Raw genomic sequence first — 20,010 nt, 5'->3', positions numbered from 1 at the left:
AATCTGTATTACTGGAGGCCTTCTAAGGAGAACCAGGAAGTCATAGAAGGAGAGGTCACTGCCATGTGATGGGAGGCAGAAATACAAGGAGGAAGGAGCCCCAAGGATATGGTTAGCCAGCATCAGCATGCTAGTCTTCTGGGAGAAAACAAACTTTGCTAATATCTTGCTTTTGGACTTCTTCTAACTGCAAAACTGAGAGCCAATAAATTTAAGCACATCCTTTGTGGCTTAAATTTATTTTTTAATTTAAGTGTGGTGTTTGTGACAGCAGCTCAGGCAAACTAAGACAGAGGCACAAATCAAGAGGTCAGTTTCAAATACATGGTTATTAGACAGCCCAAGAAAAGCTGTTGAATACCAGTTGGATATTTGAGTTTGGAGCTCTGAGCGAGTCAGGGCTGGAGACATGTATTTTGAACTAATCTGCATAGAGATGGTATTTAAAGCCACCCAGGACAGTGATCCTCACCGCTGGTCCCACTTTAGAATCAACTCAGGTGCTCATAAGACATGAAGTCCTGGGTGCATGGGTGACTCAGAGGTATAATGCTTTCCTGCCATGCTGGAGAACTGGGTTCGATTCCCAGACCAAGCACTACCCCCAAAAAGGCCAACCCATTAAAAACATGAAAGCCTGGCTCCACCCTCAGAGATTCTGATACAAAAGGAACCTGGCTTTGGTCTTTCTTTTTAAAAGCTCCTCAGGTGATTATAATGCAGCCAGGATTAGAACCCAACCCCAAGGGAAGAGGTAGCCCATTGTAGGAGAGGGTGGTCTGGGCTGGAGAGAAGAATAGAGTGGGGAAGGGGCTAAAGGACAGAGCCTTGACATGTTCCAATATTTAGTGGTTCAGAAAAAGAGGAGGGTCTAGTAACAGAACTGATCAGGAACAGCCATCAAGGAAGCCAAGGAGGAAAACCTGGAGTATATTGTGTCTCAGAGGTCAAATAAAGACAGAGGTTTAAAGAGAGAGTCATCAGCTAAGTCAAATACCGTTTAAGAGGACTTGTGAGAATTAACTGTTGGATCAGGCAAGATGAAGTGGGTTACAAAGAGAATGCAAGAGACAAATGCTCTTCTAGTCTTTCTTCATTATATGTAGATTCTATAAGCAAAATTGGGGTCATAAGTCATTGGGGTATGGGATGTATGAATTCTTTTCTTTCCTTTTATTTCTTTTTCTGTAGTGAAGCAAATGTTTAAAAATGATCAAGGTGAAGAGCACACAAGTATGTGATGATATTCTGAGCCATTGATTTTAAAATGTGGTTGGACTATATGTGTGTGGAGATTTCTCAATAAAAATATTTTTTAAAATAATTGCAAAACAAAGTGATAAGTAATGTAATTAAGTTATATTTCACATACCCATGGGAGCTGAGACGATAGAGAACTTAATACTGTATGTTAAATAATAATTGGCAAATTGGAAAATTGCTTATTAGTGATAAAAACAGAATAGAAACTTGGGCTGTAAACATTTAAACATCTAATCTCCAAAAATTCCAGTCAAGAAAAATCTTGAGCTGATCCCTGAGGCAAATAAGGTCAGGAAGAGATGGGGGAAGGAAAGGAATTCCAGGCTAGAAGGTGAAGGAAATGGAACATTGTGTATAACCTGCTTGGCTACTCTAATAGCCTTGGTGTGGCTGCAGTGTGTAATTCCCATAAGGGAGTAACCAGGCGTAATACTGGAAAGACAGGTAGATGATAACCAGATAAAAAAGATAAAGAAAAATCATATAGGCTATACTGGAGAGCTTGAATTTATCCAGTTGCTTACAAGTAGCCACCAAAAATTTTAACATGATAACGTGCTCAGATTTTGTGTTAAAAATATAACTGTGGTAGTTGAACTAAAAGGCAGAAAGACTATTTAGAAAGTTTTTACAGTGATGTGGGAGAGAAATGATAAAAGCTTGAACAAAGGCAATGGCAAAAGGATGGATGTTTGGATGGATGGTGTTTCACCAGCTAAAGCTGCCAGAATGCAATATACTGGAAACGGGTTGGCTTTTACAATGGGGATTTATTAGTTCACAAATTTACAGTTGTAAGGCCATGAAAATGTCCCAGTTAAAGCATCAACAGACAATAACTTCTCTGAAGAAAGGTCACTGGCATCAGGGTTCTTCTGTCAGATAGCAAAGCACATGACCAGTGTTTTGCTGGTTCTTCACTCCGGGGTTTCATTGCTTTCAGCTCCTGGTTCCAGGGGCCTCCTTTCTGAGCTTCTGTGGATCCTTTCTTAGCTTTTATCTCTCAGCTCTCTCTGGGTGTTTCTGAGCTTTCTGGGCTTTTTCTGTCTTTTATCCTCATAAAGGACTCCAGTAAATTATTAAGACCCTCCTTGAATGGCGTGTATCACATCTCAATTGAAACAACCTAATCAAAAGGTGCCACCCAGAATAGGTCTGCACCTACAGGAATGGATTAAGAGAACATAGCCTTTTCTGGGGTACATAACAGCTTCAAAATCAGCACAGTTGGATGGATGGATGGATGGATGGATAGGAAGGGATGAATTCAAAGGAGGACTAAGGAGACAGTGTGGACTTATATACTGGTAAGGGATGGGGAATAGGGAATGGGAGGAAAGGAGAATAATTTCCAGATTTCTGGTTTAGATAACTGAGTCCCTGGTTTTTATTCCTGGCTCCATTTCTAACTAAGATAATGAATACAGGAGGAATTGAGGACCCGATGGAATATCCAATGGAAGATGTATAGTGACTAACTTCAATGTATGATCTGGATCTCAGGGGAGAGGTGTGGGTCAGAGATACTAATCTAAAAATCATCATCATATATATGATTCCTGGAATCATGAAAGTGGATGAGGTTGAGCAGGGAAGTTATGTATGTATAATTTGCGTGTTTTCCTATCTAGTCATTTTTCTCTAACCTGCATCTTTACTAAGTTAAAATAGTATACATGTGATTTCCTTTCCTCTTTTTCCCCTTACATTATACCCAAAATAGTATACATGTGATTTCCTTTCCTCTTTTTCCCCTTACATTATACCAAAAAGTTTTTTTCATATTGTACCAGAGTTTTCAAAACAGTCATAACTGTAGTGCACAAAAATCTACTGAGAGGATGTGCTATAGTTATAGTTGAATTTAACTCTGTGATAAATATGTTTAATCAAAAAATTTCCCCCATATTTTGAAATCTGTCTTAGGAAAGAGTCTTAGAAATGGGAATATATGTGTGTTCTAGAGTCATTGTTTTATACATATATATAAAACAAATTACTTGCAAAAATGATTGTTCTCATTTATCTTTGCTACTAACAATGTATGAGAATACCAGTTTAACTACACACTTGTCAAAATTTGTTATTCTATGTGTGTGCTGTGAATATATTTTTATTACGTATATTAAGATTTTTATTGAATTATGACATACATATACCAAAATGTACAAATTTGAGTGTACAGCTTATTGAATTCTACAAAGTGAACACACTATGTAACCTGAACCTGAATCTGGACGTTTAAAGGTACTTTCAATGACAACTTAAAAAGAATGATGAATGTGCTATTGGAAATTAGAAGAAAGATGATCCTTTTATAAAGTGGCAGAGAACCTGGCAAAATTGTGTTTTAATGTTGGATTGAAAGTCTAACTTGTAAGTGATGAACTTGGGCATATAGCTGAGGAGATTTCCAAGCTAAGTATGGAAGGTACAGCTGGCTTCATGCAATTTATAAACAAACAAACAAAAAAAGTAAGAGGAAGGAACAAACCAAGAACTGAACTCTTAAGCACAAAGAAACCAGAAATTGATGATTTGGAAAATTTGTAGCCTATCCAGATAGTATGATCTTGAGACAAGGGCTAGAAGCAGCTCTATAAGGGACCTCCCTGAGCTTGTAGGAAGTGAGGTTAACTGAAAAACCCTTGCTAAAGAAAGTGTGGCTGAAAGTGGATCTAGTTGGCCATCTTAGTGGAAGATTGAAAATGCAGTTATTCAGGAAGGATCTGTGGAAACACAATTCAAGCACTTGCTTGAACTCCACAGAAAACTGACAAGGTTTTTGCAAAATATGTATGAGCAGAAATACTGTCAGCCTGGACTGAAAAGAACAGAGAAGGAGTGAATCGAAGAAAGAATGACTTCAAGGGAAGAACCATGGAAAGCAAAGGCTGGGACTGAAAATATCTCCTTGGGCCAAGAGAGTGGGCCCAATCATGTGTGTGAAAAGGGCAGGTCCCCCTGTGCTTGGAGGGGCAGGCCATCAGCCCCAGTTCCCGGAGGGGACCACCCCAGCGCAGAGACATGGTAGGTCCTGAGCCCAAGTATTCAGTGGATGTTCAGTGGATGTTCAGAGCCCTAGTATTCATTCTGATGCTCATAGAGGGTGGTGCCTACGCCAGGATTGGGAGAGCATGGCCACTATGCCATGCTTGGTAGGGTTGGGGATGTCACTCCATCAGGCCAGGACAATAAAACATTGACCCATAGATGACCCTCAGACCATGAAATCTAATGGAGTTCACCTTGCTGGGTTTCAGACTTGTTTGCTACTAGTAACCCCTGTTTTCTTTCCAACTTCTCCCTTCTGGAATGGGAATGTTTAACTTCTGCCTGTTTCAACCATTGTATGGTGGAAGCAAATAACTTGTTTTTGAGGTCAGAAAGGAATTTTGCCCCAGGACAGATCACACCCATAACTGATTCTGCTAACACTTTATACTTAGTTTTGCTACTGAAATGACTTAAGGCTTTGGGGATGTTATGATGTAATGAATGCATTTTGCATGTGGGAAGAATATGTCTTTTGGAGACCCAGGGGTTGAACTGTTGTGGAGTGACTCATGTCCCTCACAAAAGGTATGTTGAGGTCACAACCCCTGATACTGTGAGTATAAACCCATTGTAAATAGGATCTCTTGAAGATGTTACTTCAGTTTAACATGTGGCCTGACTAAACCAGATTGGGCTTTAAAATGGATTACTGGAGTCCTTTATAAGCAGAATGAAATTCAGACAGAGAAAAAGAGAAGCTACTAGGAGACAGCCAGAAGCTGGAAATCAACGGAACCTAGAAGAGAAAGGAGAAGATGCCAACATGTACATTGCCATGTGACAGAAAAGCCAAATTTGGAGCCCCAAATACTGCAATCTAGCCAGAAGATACTGACCATGGGAGGAAGCAGGCCTTCTAGTCTCTGAAACCATGAGCCAATAAATACCTGTGGTTAATCCACAGGTATTTTAGCTGCTAGGACACTAAAGGTGGTAGTTTTAAGGTTTTGGCTGTTATGAAGAGCAGTTCTTTGTGAACGTTTTTGTACATATGTTCTGATGAACACATGTATATGTTTCTGTTGGGTATACACCCAGGAATGGAATTGATGTTTAAGAAGAGATGTGAATGTTCTGTTTTGGTAGTTATTGACACCAGTTTTCCAAAATAGTTTTATCACTTTCCTTTCCCACCAGTATTTGGGAGTTCTCAATGCTCTGGTTGCTTACTGATAGTTTTGTCTGTCTTTTAGGTGAGTGGTATCTCATTTGGATTTAATTTGCATTTCCCTGTTGACTAAAAATGTTTAGCATTTTCTCATATATTTTATTTTATTTTTTGCCATTTGAATATTCTCTCTTGTGAAGTAATTGTTCAAGTTTTTGTTCACTTTTCTACTATATTGTCTTTTTCCTTATTGATTTGTATTGCTGTTTTTATATATTCTGAATATGACTCCTTTGTCAAATATACATATTACAAAGGTCTCCCCCCCCCCCCCCATATTTGTCTTCACTCTCTTAAAGCATAACTTTTGATGATGAGAGGTTCTTCATCTTAACATAGTTCAATTTATCAAATGTGTCCTTTATTGTTAGTGCATTTTCTGTCCTGTTTTCCTGTTTAAGAAACCTTTGCCTACTTCAGGGTCATGAAGATGTTCTCCTGTGTTTTCTTTGAAGAACTTTATTGTTATATTTAGATCTGCAATTCACCTGGAATATATTTTTGTATTTGGTCTGAGATAAGAGGGCAAGACACATTTTTTCCAGATGGATATCTATTTCACCCAGCCTCATTAATTGAAAAGCTTATACTTTCCCCCAAATCACTGTATTTCGAACTTTTTCCCCATTTTAACAGATGGAAAGCAGTACCTCATTGTTTAATTTGAATTTCTAGATTTTTAAAGCAGTTTAACTTTTCTCCACTGTATGTACCAAGACAGGATACACAATGCTGGCAATAGCAAATAAAGTTCTACATCTCAGAGGCTTAAAACAGTGTTCATTTATTTCTCCTCATTCCAAGTCCAATGCCAGTAGGCCAAGTGATAGTTCAGCTGTTCTCCCGGTGGTGGCTGGGAGTTTCAGGCCGCTTCCATCACGTGACCTCGTATTAGTATGTGGCTTCCCTGGTCTCCCTACTAAAGAAGAAAGAGTGTAATAGTGGCATACTAACTCTTAGGTCCTTGGCTGGCATGGAACACATGAGACTTCTGGTCATATCCCATTGTCTGTATCTAGTAACGTGGCCCCATCTAACTGCAAGGAGCCAGGAAGTTTAGCTTTTCCGTGTGCCCAGAAATAGAGGAAAACTAGATACCAACAGGTTGATTGGTATTCCCGTAATTAACTAGTTGCATTTTCTATATTATGAATTGTTGTTCATGTTGATTGCCACTTATACACATATTTTTTTGGTATCTAATGTTTATATTGAATCAAAATAAGGTTTAAATTTTTATTTACCTTAAATTCTTATTTTAATTTTAATGTTGCTATCTCTGATTTATTGCAAATTTGCTTACTACAGTATTCCCTATTCTTTCCTTTGTAGTCTCTTTGAGTTATTTTATTGAGGTACAATTTTTATAGGCAGCAAATTACTAATTTTTAATTTTTAACACAGTCTGGGAGGCTATTTTTCATTAATAGGGAATTTAAATATCTATTTATCTTACTTAGTCTCACTGTTGTCATTTTTGTGCCTTTGTTTATATGTGAGCATTTTATTTCTTTCCAGTTTCATCATTTGCTTTGCAGACTCGGTTTTGTTTGCTCTTAACCTCTACTGCGATTTCTGAAGGTAGACTTTCCTTTGGTTCTGCTAGTAAATATCCTTAAAACCTACATTTATTTAGTTATACCAGTAAAAAAACAAACAATAACTTTTGACTCTCTACAGAAAAGGAGGCAATAAACACTTTTTCTCTCTCCAGCTCCTTTTAATCTTTCCTTTTTGTGGGTCTTCATTAATTTAATCTAGAGTAGTAAACCCAGTTATTTGAAAAACTATAGCTTTTTTTCTCATTATAAAGTAATTGATATTCCTATAAAACAATTGGAAATACTAAAAAAATACAAAGTTGAGCAAGAAAAATATGCTATCATTTTACCACACCAAGACAATCATTTGTAATACTTTGGTATATTTCCTTTCAATTTTTTTATTGTAAATATTTTATATGATTGAGACCATACTGCATATATAATTTTTACTTGCTGCTTTATACACTGAAATTATCTTATAAGCAAACCAGTTGTTTTTGTTTATTATAAAATCTTCACAAACATATTAATTACATCATTATATTTCATAAAGTAGATGAACTACAGTTTATTACCATATCGCTATTATTGTGCATTTAGGTTATTTTCATTTTTTATATCATCACAAATAATGTTAAATAGAGTATCATGTGCAATAAGAAAACAAGCACTTTTTTTTTTCTAATTTCTGATAGTGTCCTTAGGGTAGAGTTCCAGAATAAAATTAGTAGGTCAAAAGGAACAAATGTTTTCAAAGAACTCTTTTTTTTTAATTGAAATATCTTCACACACCATACAATCCATCCAAAGTATACAATCAATAACTCACAATATCATCACATTGTTGTGTATTCCTCATGATGATCATTTTTAGAACATTTGTATCACTCCAGAAAAATAAATAAAATGAAGAAAAAAGAACTTATACATCCCATACCCCTTACCCCTCCTTCTCCTTTGACCACTAGTATGGCATTCTACCCAGTTTTTTTTTTACCCCTTATCCCCCCCCACATTATTCATTTACTTTTATTTTTTTGTCCTTATTTTTTTACTCAGCTGTCTATACCCTGGATAAAGGGAGCATCAGCCACAAGGTTTTCACAATCACATGGTCATACTATAAAAGCTATGTAGTTATACAATTGTCTTCAAGAATCAAGGCCACTGGAACAGAGTTAAACAGTTTCAGGTATTTCCTTCTAGCTATTCTAATACACTAAAAGCTAAAAAGGGGTCTCTATAAAATGCATAAAAATAACCTCCAGAATAACCTCTCAACTGTATTTGAAATCTTTCAGCCACTGAAACTTTATTTTGTCTCATTTCTCTCTATACACTTTTGGTCAAGAAGACTTTCTCAATCTCTTGATGCCGGGTTCTGGCTTATTCCAGGCTGTCTGTGCCACACTGCCAAGGAGGCTTACACCCCTGGGAGTCAGGTCCCCCACATAGGAGGGAGGGCAGTGAGTTCATTTGCTGGGTGAGAGAGAGATACCACATCAGAGCAACAAAAGAGTTCTCTGGGGGTGACTCTTAGACATAATTATCAGTAGACTTACCTTCTCCTTTGCAGGAATAAATTTCATAGAGGCAACCCCCAAGGCTAGGCCTTTTAATTTGGTTGTCCCCACTGCTTGCGAGAAAATCAGAAATTCCCTAGATGAGGAAGTATAATACTACCTCCTTTCTCCCCAGTCACTCAGGGGGACTTTGCAAATACTTTTTTATTCTCTATCCAAATTACTTTGGGATGTTTCAGAGAATCAATTAACCTGTACAAACCAACAAGATCTTACTCTCCATTTGAGAGTCCATGTAATTATGGTGTTCGAATAAACTGACCATACATGTTGAACTAGATACTGTGCTGCAGAAACATAAATTTTGCACCAAATAAACATCTTTTCCATTGGTCTCACACAGGAGTTGATGTTTTAAAATATAGACCATATCATCCTTGACCCTGTATTCTGATTTACCTTATTCCTATCCAGATCAGCTTCATTCATTTGTCTAGTTGAAGTCTGATCATATTTTCAACTTTTTTTTAACCACTGCTTTATGAGGTAATGCTGACTTTCATAGCTTCAGAGCTCTATCTGAGTCTCAGGTGTCACACAAATACCCGACGTTCCAGGGAACAATGAAGTTATACTATAACCTATAACAATGTTATAGTTCAGCATCCCAGAATTTAAAGGACTCTTGATCCATGTTGTTAAACTGCTTTCCAAGAGAAATCTCATCATTACAAATAAAATCTTAAGGTAACCACATAGTTACTGTAGTTATAGTTGCATTTTAGACTTATCAATTAATTTCCCTTTATTATTTAATGTTTATATTAGCTTTATCTATAGCTTAAAGCCTGTTTTTAACGTCTCCACTAACTCTTTCCAACCTCTGTCTCCCAGATCGTGAGTTTTTTTCATGATTAATTGATTCATAATTTTATGATTCATTGAATTGTGTTGAATCTGCAAGACAATGTCCCTGAAATGCTTTTTTTGTTGATTACCAATAAAATGAGTGCTTTATTTGACTTAGTAAATTTCTCTTCTGCATTTTAAGTAGAGGGTGACTTAGTTTCACCAAGGAAAATTACTTTTTTGTTTTTAAGTTTCCTGCCTACGCTTTCTCCCCCATCCCATCTTTGGTCCATAGACTAAGGAGAAGGCCATGGTAAATTAAAAGATGCAGTTCCAGAAGGGATTTGAAAGTGGGCTGAAGCCCCTAAACAAGGAAAAAAGAGAATAGAAAGAGCAAAGATTAAATTACGAGCTCAAGACTCTATGAAACTGAAGATATATAGTGGAAAATAGTGTTAGGACGGTGTATGGAAAGGGTTCAGACTCTCTCATGGGTAAATTCAGAAGTGTTGAATCTTGAAAAGGGAAATAATAATTTAGGTCCCTGTGATGCACTGCAAGGCTTAGCTAAAATTGTTCCTCAATTGGGAAGCTTCGGGTATGATCTCTCTTGCTGTAAATTCTCCCATCTGTTTATCTATACTTCACTTTTGGATCTTGCTCATTTTCAACTCTGGGTCTTAGGCGTTTGTCTGACTATTTTTTCCTCATCAAGTCTAAGCTCTACGTGTGACTCATCTCTGTCCTCCTACAGCACCTGGTAAACTGCTTTACCCAAGTTAGGTGCTCAACAAGTATTTCCTGAAACAAATGTTTATTAGTCCATAACTGTTTCTAAAACAAATGAACACAAAGGCTATAAACCATTCCCAAACAACTTTCTTTACCAAGTACTCAACATGAACAATAGTTTAGTGGATAAATGTTTACTTGAGGGCTTTCTAATAGTGGCAGTTTAGAAATTTCATTGTACGTTTATTGTTTTTAAAATATTTTCTTCTCTTCTTCCCATAAGAAACCACCATTCATGTCCCCTCATATTAATGTTTTTCTTTTTTTAGTACTTCTTTGCATTTTCTCATGAAATAACAAAAATAAATTTGTTTCTGTGTGTGTGTGTTTAAATACTTAGAATCATGTCATTATCTTTTTCTAGAACTATTTTTCTAACTTTTTATTGCAAAGTGTGCAGTTCAATGAATTTTCAAAAACTGAACACATACTTCTCACCAGCACCTTGATCAAGGATCAAAAGAGTACTTACATCTCAGAAGCCCCCTCCTGCTTCCTGGTGATGTTTTGACTGATTTTTTGGGGGAGGGGAAGGGAAGGAGGGAGAAATTCTCACCAATATTTGACATTCTTGTATTGTTTCAAAGTTTCTAAATATGTATGAGGTAATTATGTCTTTTCTTATTTTTTCATATATCTAAGAAAGACAGCATTTATTTTTTATTTGCTGAGAAAGCATTAAATAACTTTAAAATTCGCCAAACTGTGGAGTTAGAAAGATAGTCACAAATTAAGGATGTTTGCTATTTTTTTTTTAATGAAAAGAAACATCAATTTCTTTGTCTACAAAACAATTTGTGCTGCAGAGACAAAGTCCAGGGTGACTTTGGGGGGATCTTTGTTCTTACCACTAACGTGATGAATTTATATGTCTATTGAAACAGCAAGACTGAGGATGAATGAATACTAGATTATAATTGGTGTTATATATATCTTTACTTACTTTCCTACATAGCCTGTCTTGTTAACTGATACGTAGGTGATTATAAATCTGCTATATGAGCATTCTTTGTGGGTTGTACTTTGTTTTTGTAAACATTTTGTAATACTCATGTTTGTGGAGGACAGCTTCTAGTGCATTTTGGGGGAGGGAATATTGTTTTGAAGTTGGTTACTTTTTTTTTTTTTACATGGACAGGCACCAGGAAGTGAACCTGGGTCTCCAGCATGGTGGACGAAAACTCTGCCACTAAGCCTCCACTGCCTGCCCTGTTTACTATTTTTTTAACCTATGTGAACTGGATTCTTTTTGAGAATCTAGTAATTCCAATCAATTTTGTTATGTATGGGCCAAGGCCTGCTTTTTTGTCCTAACCAAGGCTTTTTACCAAGCCTTGGTTAACATGCCTGAAAGAATCCATTTCCATTGTTAGAACAGAGGAGGTGTAATCTAGCCTATTATCCACAAAACCCTGTAATATCGCAACAGAGATTTGTAAACTAAAACTTTCAAGCATTTGGGTTTTGCAAATTGGATAGTACATGTAGAACAAACTCAATGAAAAGAGAATTCTTCATAATTCAGGGTAAGGTCGCCATTTTTCTAAGCATTGAATCAAAAAAGACTATTGAGGTGGTATGTTGAGATACTAGGGCAGGCATCTTGAGATAACAGATCTGTGTGTACATATTTGGACAAAAAAGAAAATCAAAATCAGGATGTGAATCTAGATGGACAAGACAGTGTTGGCATCTCAGTTAACTTTGACAGGTAGGCCCAGCACTCCTCATTTCCTTAAAAATGTTAATGTAATATTTCATACATTTCATACATATTTCATATGAGCATACGTATGTTATATATTGAATCATGTTTCCCATAAAGACACATTCAAATGCTACCCCCCAGTCCTGTGATGTGAACTCATTTGTAACTAGGACATGTGAAGATCCTATTTGGATGAGGCCTAATTGAATTAAGGTAGACCTTAATCCATTACTGCTGGGGTTTTTATAAACAGAGGAAAATTGGACATATCAGTAGAAAGTAGAGGAGAAGCCAGAGAAGAGAGAAATCTCCATGTGATTTCAGCATCATCTTGCTTCAGATGTCAGCATCTTCTTGCCAAAGATTGCTGACAAATCATCAGCAGAATGCTAAAGACTCCAGGAGAAAGATGGCCTGGCGATACCTTGATTTTGGACTTCTTGCTTCCAAAACTGTAAGACAATAAATTCCTGTTGTTTAAGCTAACCAGTTAGACGTATTTTGTTATAGCCCTGGCAAATTAAGACAGCCTAAAATATATGTGTAGTTTAAAGAAAAGGAATAAAGCAAACACCTCCAGACTTATCAACCAAATTAAATAGCACATTTAATAATGCTTTTGAAGGCCCTGAGAGTCCTCCATTATTGACTCTATTTGCCCTGACAGGTAACCAGTCTGACTTTGACCTCTCATCCGCTTTCTTTTCTTTCCAGTTTTACCATATCTGTATTCTTGGACAGTATAATATTTAATTTGAAATGTTTTAAAATTCTTTTAATAAATGGAGTAAAACTGAATTCATTCTTTTGTAATTTATCCTTTTTGATCGGCATTATGTTTATGAGACTTTTTGTTGTTGTACAGTTTTCCCTTGTGTGAATATAAATAATTCTAGTTTATCCATTCTCTTGTTGATGGATATGTGGGTGGTTACCAGTTTTGGGCTATTACAAACAATAGAGCTGTGGATATTCTTATTTTAATCTCTTGATGTGTTCTCCCTAGGGTGTATTCTTTAGAATGGAATTGCCAGGTCATGGTATTTTCAACTTTACTAGTTAATACTTCATTAAGTATTTTTTCGCTTAGCTCAAAGGGCTGCTAGGGCTACCAGATTTAGCACACACACACACACACACAATAAATGTATATATATATATATATAATATATATAAAATTCTAAGTTAAAATTGAATTTCAGAATAACAAATAACTTTTAGTATATGTGTCATGCAAAATTTATATTTTACCTGGCAACCCTAAAAAGGTCAGTGAACTTTCCTAAGCCACAAACACTGACCAATGAAGGAAGAGTGTGAGGGCATTTGTCCCTCTTTTCCTTTGCTAGAGTGGCCAAGCCAGATGTTTATCACCAGGTTAGCTCAGGTGGCTCAAGAGCTTATAAATGAACTTGAGGAGTGATTGATAGATGCGACAAATATGTATTCAACACCAACTATTTGCTAAGCAGGTGCTAGATGGGGAATGCAATAGTAAATATTATGTACAAGGGTCCTTGCTATCCCTAGGATTTTAGCCTGGGGGAAGAGGGATAGACAACAGACAACTATATAATCAATGATAGATGTGCTACAGCAGTGGTATGCTGGTGAATACTTCATAATCGACTCTGGTGGGATGGAAAAGCCATTATTGGAAGCTTTTGCTGATTTTAGAGGCAGAAATACTCTCAGCATGACTGATTGCAAGTTACTAATGTGACATGGAGTTGGGAAGAAATGTATACAATCTTCTCTCATTGCCGGCATGAGCCACCTCCAGCACCCCACTATATTGGTGTATTTAGCAAGAATATCTCATCCAATCTCCACGTTTATTTTTTTTAGTTTGGGGGACAGGGGCTTCGGTGGCTTAAAGCATGAATTATTTCTCAAATTTAGAAGAACTCAAAGTTAAATGGTATCAAATACATTTTATTTTATTTATAATATTTTAACATTTTATAAATATTTTACTATAGTATGTAAATAGAAAAGAGCCTAATAAATGTAGTTGTATATAGATTAGGGCTCAGACCTCTCCCTTTTGCCTATGACCTTTCATCAGGAAACCTTTGGTGACCTCTTCTTCATGGTTCCCTCAACAGTATCCTAGCTTATTGATCTCATTTTTCATTCATTCCACAAACACTGACAGAACCAGGCACTATACTAGGGCTTGAGTCCCTGCCCTCATAAAGTGCTCAGTCCACAGAAACAACTGTACTCCATTTCTTTGCTGTTCTTTCTAAGTAGATTTAGTGTATTCTCCTTTTACTTGCTTAGTTTACCCCTATGTTCATGTGATAGGCTTTCCTCTGGAAATATTTCTCCAAAGAAGCTCGCCAAAAAACCTGACCAAGCCCTGTTTCCATAGCTCTTGAGATTTCTCCTTCCCCAGGAGTGGTAGGTATGCTTAAATCTGGACTTTCTTTACATTTCCATATCTGTTCCTAGATATCTTTTTCTATTGCGTTAACCATCCCATTTATCAAACATTTTTTGAATGCCTATGTATTAGCTAAGGTGCAAGGTGTGCAGGAACCTTTATTTACATTTAAAAGCTATCATTTAGTTGACATAATTATTTTTATAAAATTATGTATTTGTACAATTTATGTTCAGAGGCCTGTTTTATGCTTAAATTACTTAAAAATTACTTAGCAAGTATTTCAAGAACTTTTTCTGAATATAAAAAGCAACACATGATTCATTGTACACAATTTGGAAAAGCATAAAGGAGAAGATAATTATGTAATCTCACAACCCAAGGCTAGCCATCCTTAGCTTTTTGGGGTGCATTTTTCCAGTCATTTTTAATGCATATTCATAAAATAGATTGGTATCATACCACTTTTCCACTTAATACAGTGTGAAAATTTTATCTCCTTCAGTATTCTTTGAAAACATGATTTTAAATCATGGTATAGCATTCCATTTTCTGACTAAACCAGTTTATTTAATTAGCTCCCAATTGCTTGCAAAAACCTCTTTATACATCAGTGTTGGCTATCTTAATAGTAAGGGACAAGAATGTGGGAATTAATCATTTAATCGTCTGTCCTAGTTAGCACTCACAATAAAAATATATCTCTAGGAATTTGATGATGTATATACTGTGATCTTCTGGTTTTTATTTAAAATAAAAGGAGCCAGTCTGCATAAAAGGTAACCGGGATGGGTATAAAGGTAACTTGGAGCTCTGGAAAGGGATAGGAAGATAACCTGCCACCAAATCTCTTTGGTTGGACTTTGTTTACTACTCCTGAGAGGGTTGAGCACTGTATAGTCCTAGAATTAGAATTGGTATGTTTTAGAGATTACCCAGTGACCCTAACTTTTTTCATAGATGAGGAAACTGGATCAAGAAGGATTGTTATCTGTGGAGATTGATACCTAAGTGTCTTAACTTCCTTCCTGTCCTATGTTTTTTTCACTACACTGTGCTGATTATGAATATAAAAATACCGAAGAGCACAAATTTACCTACATGTTGTTATAGAAACTTTATTTGCCTTTATTGTGCATGTACTTTGATATAAAAATACAACACTAAACTCCTTGGTATGTATCCTAGAAAAAGGAATGTCTGCATCCACACAAAAACTTGTACCTGAATATTCATGGCAGCGTTCCTTGTGATAGCCAAAAGGTGGAAACAATGCAAATGTCCATGAAGAGTGTAGTATATTCAACAATGGAGTATTACTCTGCAATAAAAGGAATGAATTATTGATAAACATAATCAGGTGGACGAATCTCAAAGTAATTATACCGTGAAGGAAACCAGACAGAAGAGTACACACTGTATGATACCATTTACCTAAAATTCTAGAATATGCAAACTAATCTAGTGACAGAAAGCAGATCTGTGCTTACCTGGGCCTGTGGGTGGAATGGAGGAGGAACCACAAGGGCCTGTGGGTGGAGTGGAGGAGGAACCACAAAGGGGTAGAGAAAACTTTAGGAGGTGATGGATATATTATTTTGAATGCAGCGCTGGTTTCACAGGTGTACATGTCAGTACTTACCAAATTGTACCCTTTTAAGTCTGTGCAATTTTTTGTATGTCAATTCTACCTTAATAAAGCTGTTTAATTTGTGAGCTCTACCTCAAGATTGAAAAGCAGAACAAAACTAAAAACTCACTGAAGAATCTGAAGCTTAAGAAAACTAGAGCTACTTCTGGGGATAACAACCAAGGTTCTATTCTAGTATGATAGTTTATCTGAACAAAACATTCCTATGAAAAATGCAAAGTCATAAAAATAAAAAATAGAAATGACATTTTTGTCGCTGGTAATCATGCCATTTCCTCATGCCTGTACAACTATTTCATAATCTTTTTAGTGTTCTATTCAATTTGGCTTTTAAAAGAGAGCAATAAGCTTGTACTTTTCTTGAACTATATTAATACTGCTTCTTTATGTACAAGATACCCAAAGCTACACTGTATTATGAACTTTAGCCAATGCTGTAATTTGTTCTGAGATTTTGTAGTCAGGACTCGGCGGCAGCACGGGAAAGAAACTGGAACCTTCTAGAAACTATACTCGCGTTTACAAAATGAACACTAATTTTCCTAAATATGTGAATTCAGTGTTAAAATTTTATTTAGTTTCCACTTACTGTTTTAAAACAAAGAACTGCTATGCTACTCATTGTAGTCTACAAATACTACACATGTGGTCTACTAAGGCGATAGTAATTTTCAATTCCTTCATTAAAGATTTTTTTTCCAGAAAATATTCGGAAAATGTTATTGCCCAACACCTTCTCCCCACTTTTCTTAGCTCTTTTGTTCGGTAATTACTCCCATTCTGCAGACGGGGAGACGCACGCAGGTTTTTTGCCCAGTACAGAGGGACAAGAAAGAAGCAACTCTCAACTTTTCAGTTCCATTTTGAGAAGCGATCACATCGAACTGCCGAGAAGCGACAGCCGAGCGAGAACAGGGGAAGTATTTCTCCCCAGGCTGGGTGTGGGTCGGGAGCCGAGCGCGCTTCCGCGGGAGAGCGGGGGAGTCAGGTGGCTGTGGAGCCAGAGCAGAGCCTGAGTGGCGCGGCGGGGGCGCGTACGGGGCGCGGCGCGCAGAGGCTGCCCCCGCGTACGCTAGTCAGCCGACCCGCGGCCCCAGCGCCGCGCTGGGATCTATGGGCGCGCCAGGGGCGCCCCATCGGCCGCATCTCCTCCCTCGCGCGCTCGCTCCCTCCCCATACCCCCGCCCCCAGCAGGTCCCTCCCCCATGCCTGCTCCCGCGGCCGCCGCCGCCGCTACCGGAGGCGCAGGAGCCTCGCGATAGTGTTTGCACAGGCGGCGCGTGACGCCGCCGCTGCCGCCGCCGCTTGTAACTGATGCAGAGGTTACTCCACCGCCGTCGCCTCAGCCACCACCCACCGCCCGCCGCCACCCGGGCGACGCCGGAGGCCGACGCACTGCAGAGGTGCCGGCAGGTTCCGCCCGCGGAAGTCTCCTCAGTCGGCGCTGCCCGCGCTTCAGCCCCTATCCTGGTCCCGGCGGGCGCCCCCTCGACGCCCCCGCGTTCCTTCCCTCCGCCTCTTCCCCGACGCGCCCGCCCGTTTGCTCTCTTCCCCCCTTTTTACCCCCTCCCCGTCCCCTCTCCTCCCCTCACCTCTTCCCTCCCCACCTTCTCCCTTCTCGGTTCCCCCCCCATCTCCTTGACTCTCCCCTCCCTGCCCTCGCTCTCGCTCGCCCTCAGAGCGGCCCCCGCCATGACGGAGGCGGGTGCCGGTGCTGTTGCCGCCGTTGCCGTCGCAGGGGGGGAGTCGGGTTCCCAGAAAGTAGCTTGATGAGTGTCCAAAGTAGCAGTGGAAGTTTGGAGGGGCCGCCATCTTGGTCCCAGCTCTCCACGTCTCCAACCCCGGGCTCGGCGGCGGCCAGGTCCCTGCTGAATCACACGCCGCCATCCGGGAGGCCCAGGGAAGGTAAGCGCCGCTGTCCCCGCACTTGCTCGTGGGCCTCTGCTCCCGCGCCGTGCCTTCCGCGCCCCCAGGGTCTCCTCCCTACGACCCCGGGGTGGGGGATGGCGGCGAGTTGGACGCAAGGCTACGGGGTTCCAGGGAGATAGTGCACAGGCTCTGGGAGGTGGTTTGCGGGTGGCGGAGGAGTCGGGCGAGGGGGTGCGGGCTGTTGGGGACGGGGCCAGGCGCACAGACCGGCCTTGGGTTCCTAAGAGTCTTTCCTGCCTGGGTGGGAAGTCTATTGCCGGACGTGAGTCCCTTTCTGCCCCATTTGCTAGTACCCTTAACCTCCTGGCCTCCTGTCTCTGGTGGGTTTTCCCTCCCGTTGGAGCATTCATTCTCGAGCCCCCTCCCCTTCTCCCTCCTACTCCTCCCACAGAGGCGGTCCCCGCTCTGCGAGCTCTGCTGTCCGGGACCTGATTGCACCTCGCTTGCAGGGGTCTCTTCCCTTTGGGAGAGACGCTGAAAATTTAGATCTCGGCAGAGTTTGATCCCCTGCGTGACCCAGTATAGCAATTTAAGCGACAGACTGACTCGTGGGCAGGCTTTTTATACCACCCTTCCAGATGGTTGCAACTTTCTCTCCGCCATCACCTCATGCGTGGTTGTGCATTATCTCTCTATTGCAAGTAGGCTACTGTTCTCTTGACAGGGCTGAATTTTGTGGGAAATATTTGCGTAAAGGTCACTGCAAACACGCAGCAGGTCGTTTACAATTGTTTTGTAAGTTTTCTGGTTTCTTGCATCTAAGTATGCTGCCACCAGATGTAGCAGTTACACAGCTAGTAAGACACCGGAGTGCATTTCGCTGAAATTTCAACTTGATGTATTTAACTTTAAGGTTACAACATAAAACTAAATTTGGGAGAACACACTTTTCCACGCATAATGTGCATGGAATCGAATTTAACGTCCTTTTGTCCGGAAATATTTAGCGGTACTCATCAGCAATTGGTAAACGGGTTGTTCACTCCCAGTTCTCTCACGCAAGGAGAGTGTAGCCACGTTTTTTTTAAAAAAACATCTGGAAATCAGTCTGTGAATTCTTTAAAGAAATGGGGAGTTTTGATTCATGTGGGAATTGGCAGGTTCAATTTATTTTGAAAATATCTGTAAATATTTACCATTCAGAGCTTTGACAATTGTTAATCAAGTGTTTTGTGCCCTGAATCCAGTTCGTTCAGGCATAGCATTCTTTGTCATTTTGTTCCTGTGAGCATGTGTGAATGTGACAATAGGCTCAAAGATTGGCATGAATTTGCTCTAGAAAATTCATGGAAAGGTTTGATTTATGGCATCCATTAAACATGCTGAATACATTGACAGACATTTTCTTCTTTCATCTCACTCCCAATGCTGAGTTGTAATTATTAGAAAATAAAAGTTCTTTTATCACCTGGCTCATATTTAGTACATAAAAGTTTATTTATCAACTGGCCCAAATTTAATATTAAAAAAATCGATAAATTTTTTTTTTTTACACTTAAAAATTTGTAAGCGCATGTTTAAAAATGTCTTTTGCAAATACAGCCACTAGGGTTTTTAGCATGCTTTTACTTTTGTTTGTAGTTTCATTAAGATACTTAATGGTGGTGTGTGTTGAGAACATTTTTTTTTTAAGATTATACCTTTTTATAATTAATTAATTTCTCAAATATTATTCAGCATTACCATGAGCTAGGCCCTGTACAAGATACCAAAGACATAGTTGAATTGTTCAACTGTTGGCATCTGTGATCACTATTAGTGATTTTGGGGCCACAAAATCTAGCTGGTTAATTTCTGAGGTTATTTCAACTCCCGTTAAAGCATTTCTCAGCTGTACTGTTCCGCATTTTTCTGATGTTTGAAAGTTTCCAGGGTTTGGAACAGTTTAGCTTGAATTTTCAAATATTCAGATTTTTTCCAGCAGTTTAAGTTACAATAGATTAATATGTAACTGAAAATTGTAAGTCTCTGATAATTCATGAAATAATAGGACATGCTTTTATGAAAGTAATATTTTACACTATCTACCTTTATGGCCACACTGGGATATTTCACTTTGAGCAACCAGCATGTAAGTTACAAACTGTTAACCCTTTCTAGGATTACATATTCATCTTGAAGGTTGTAGCTGTATTCT

General features: G+C 38.8%; 1 protein-coding gene across 2 annotated transcripts in view; it reads left to right on the top strand.

Moving 5' to 3' along the window:
• The first annotated feature begins 17,179 nt into the window (after positions 1-17,179).
• Positions 17,180-20,010, top strand: part of TLK1 (tousled like kinase 1) — a 168,524-nt gene continuing 165,693 nt past the window's right edge. For both annotated transcript variants that reach the window (XM_077154115.1, XM_077154117.1), the window contains exon 1: positions 17,180-17,849. In XM_077154115.1, coding sequence (XP_077010230.1) covers positions 17,714-17,849 — 136 coding nt within the window. In that variant the 5' untranslated portion in view covers positions 17,180-17,713. The remainder of the gene's footprint in view (positions 17,850-20,010) is intronic.

The sequence above is a fragment of the Tamandua tetradactyla genome, chromosome 3 (assembly GCF_023851605.1).
Source record: "Tamandua tetradactyla isolate mTamTet1 chromosome 3, mTamTet1.pri, whole genome shotgun sequence".
In the NCBI taxonomy this organism is placed as follows: Eukaryota; Metazoa; Chordata; class Mammalia; order Pilosa; family Myrmecophagidae; genus Tamandua; species Tamandua tetradactyla.
Note: the sequence above shows the minus strand (reverse complement) of the source record. Positions and strands in the feature narration are given on the sequence as shown.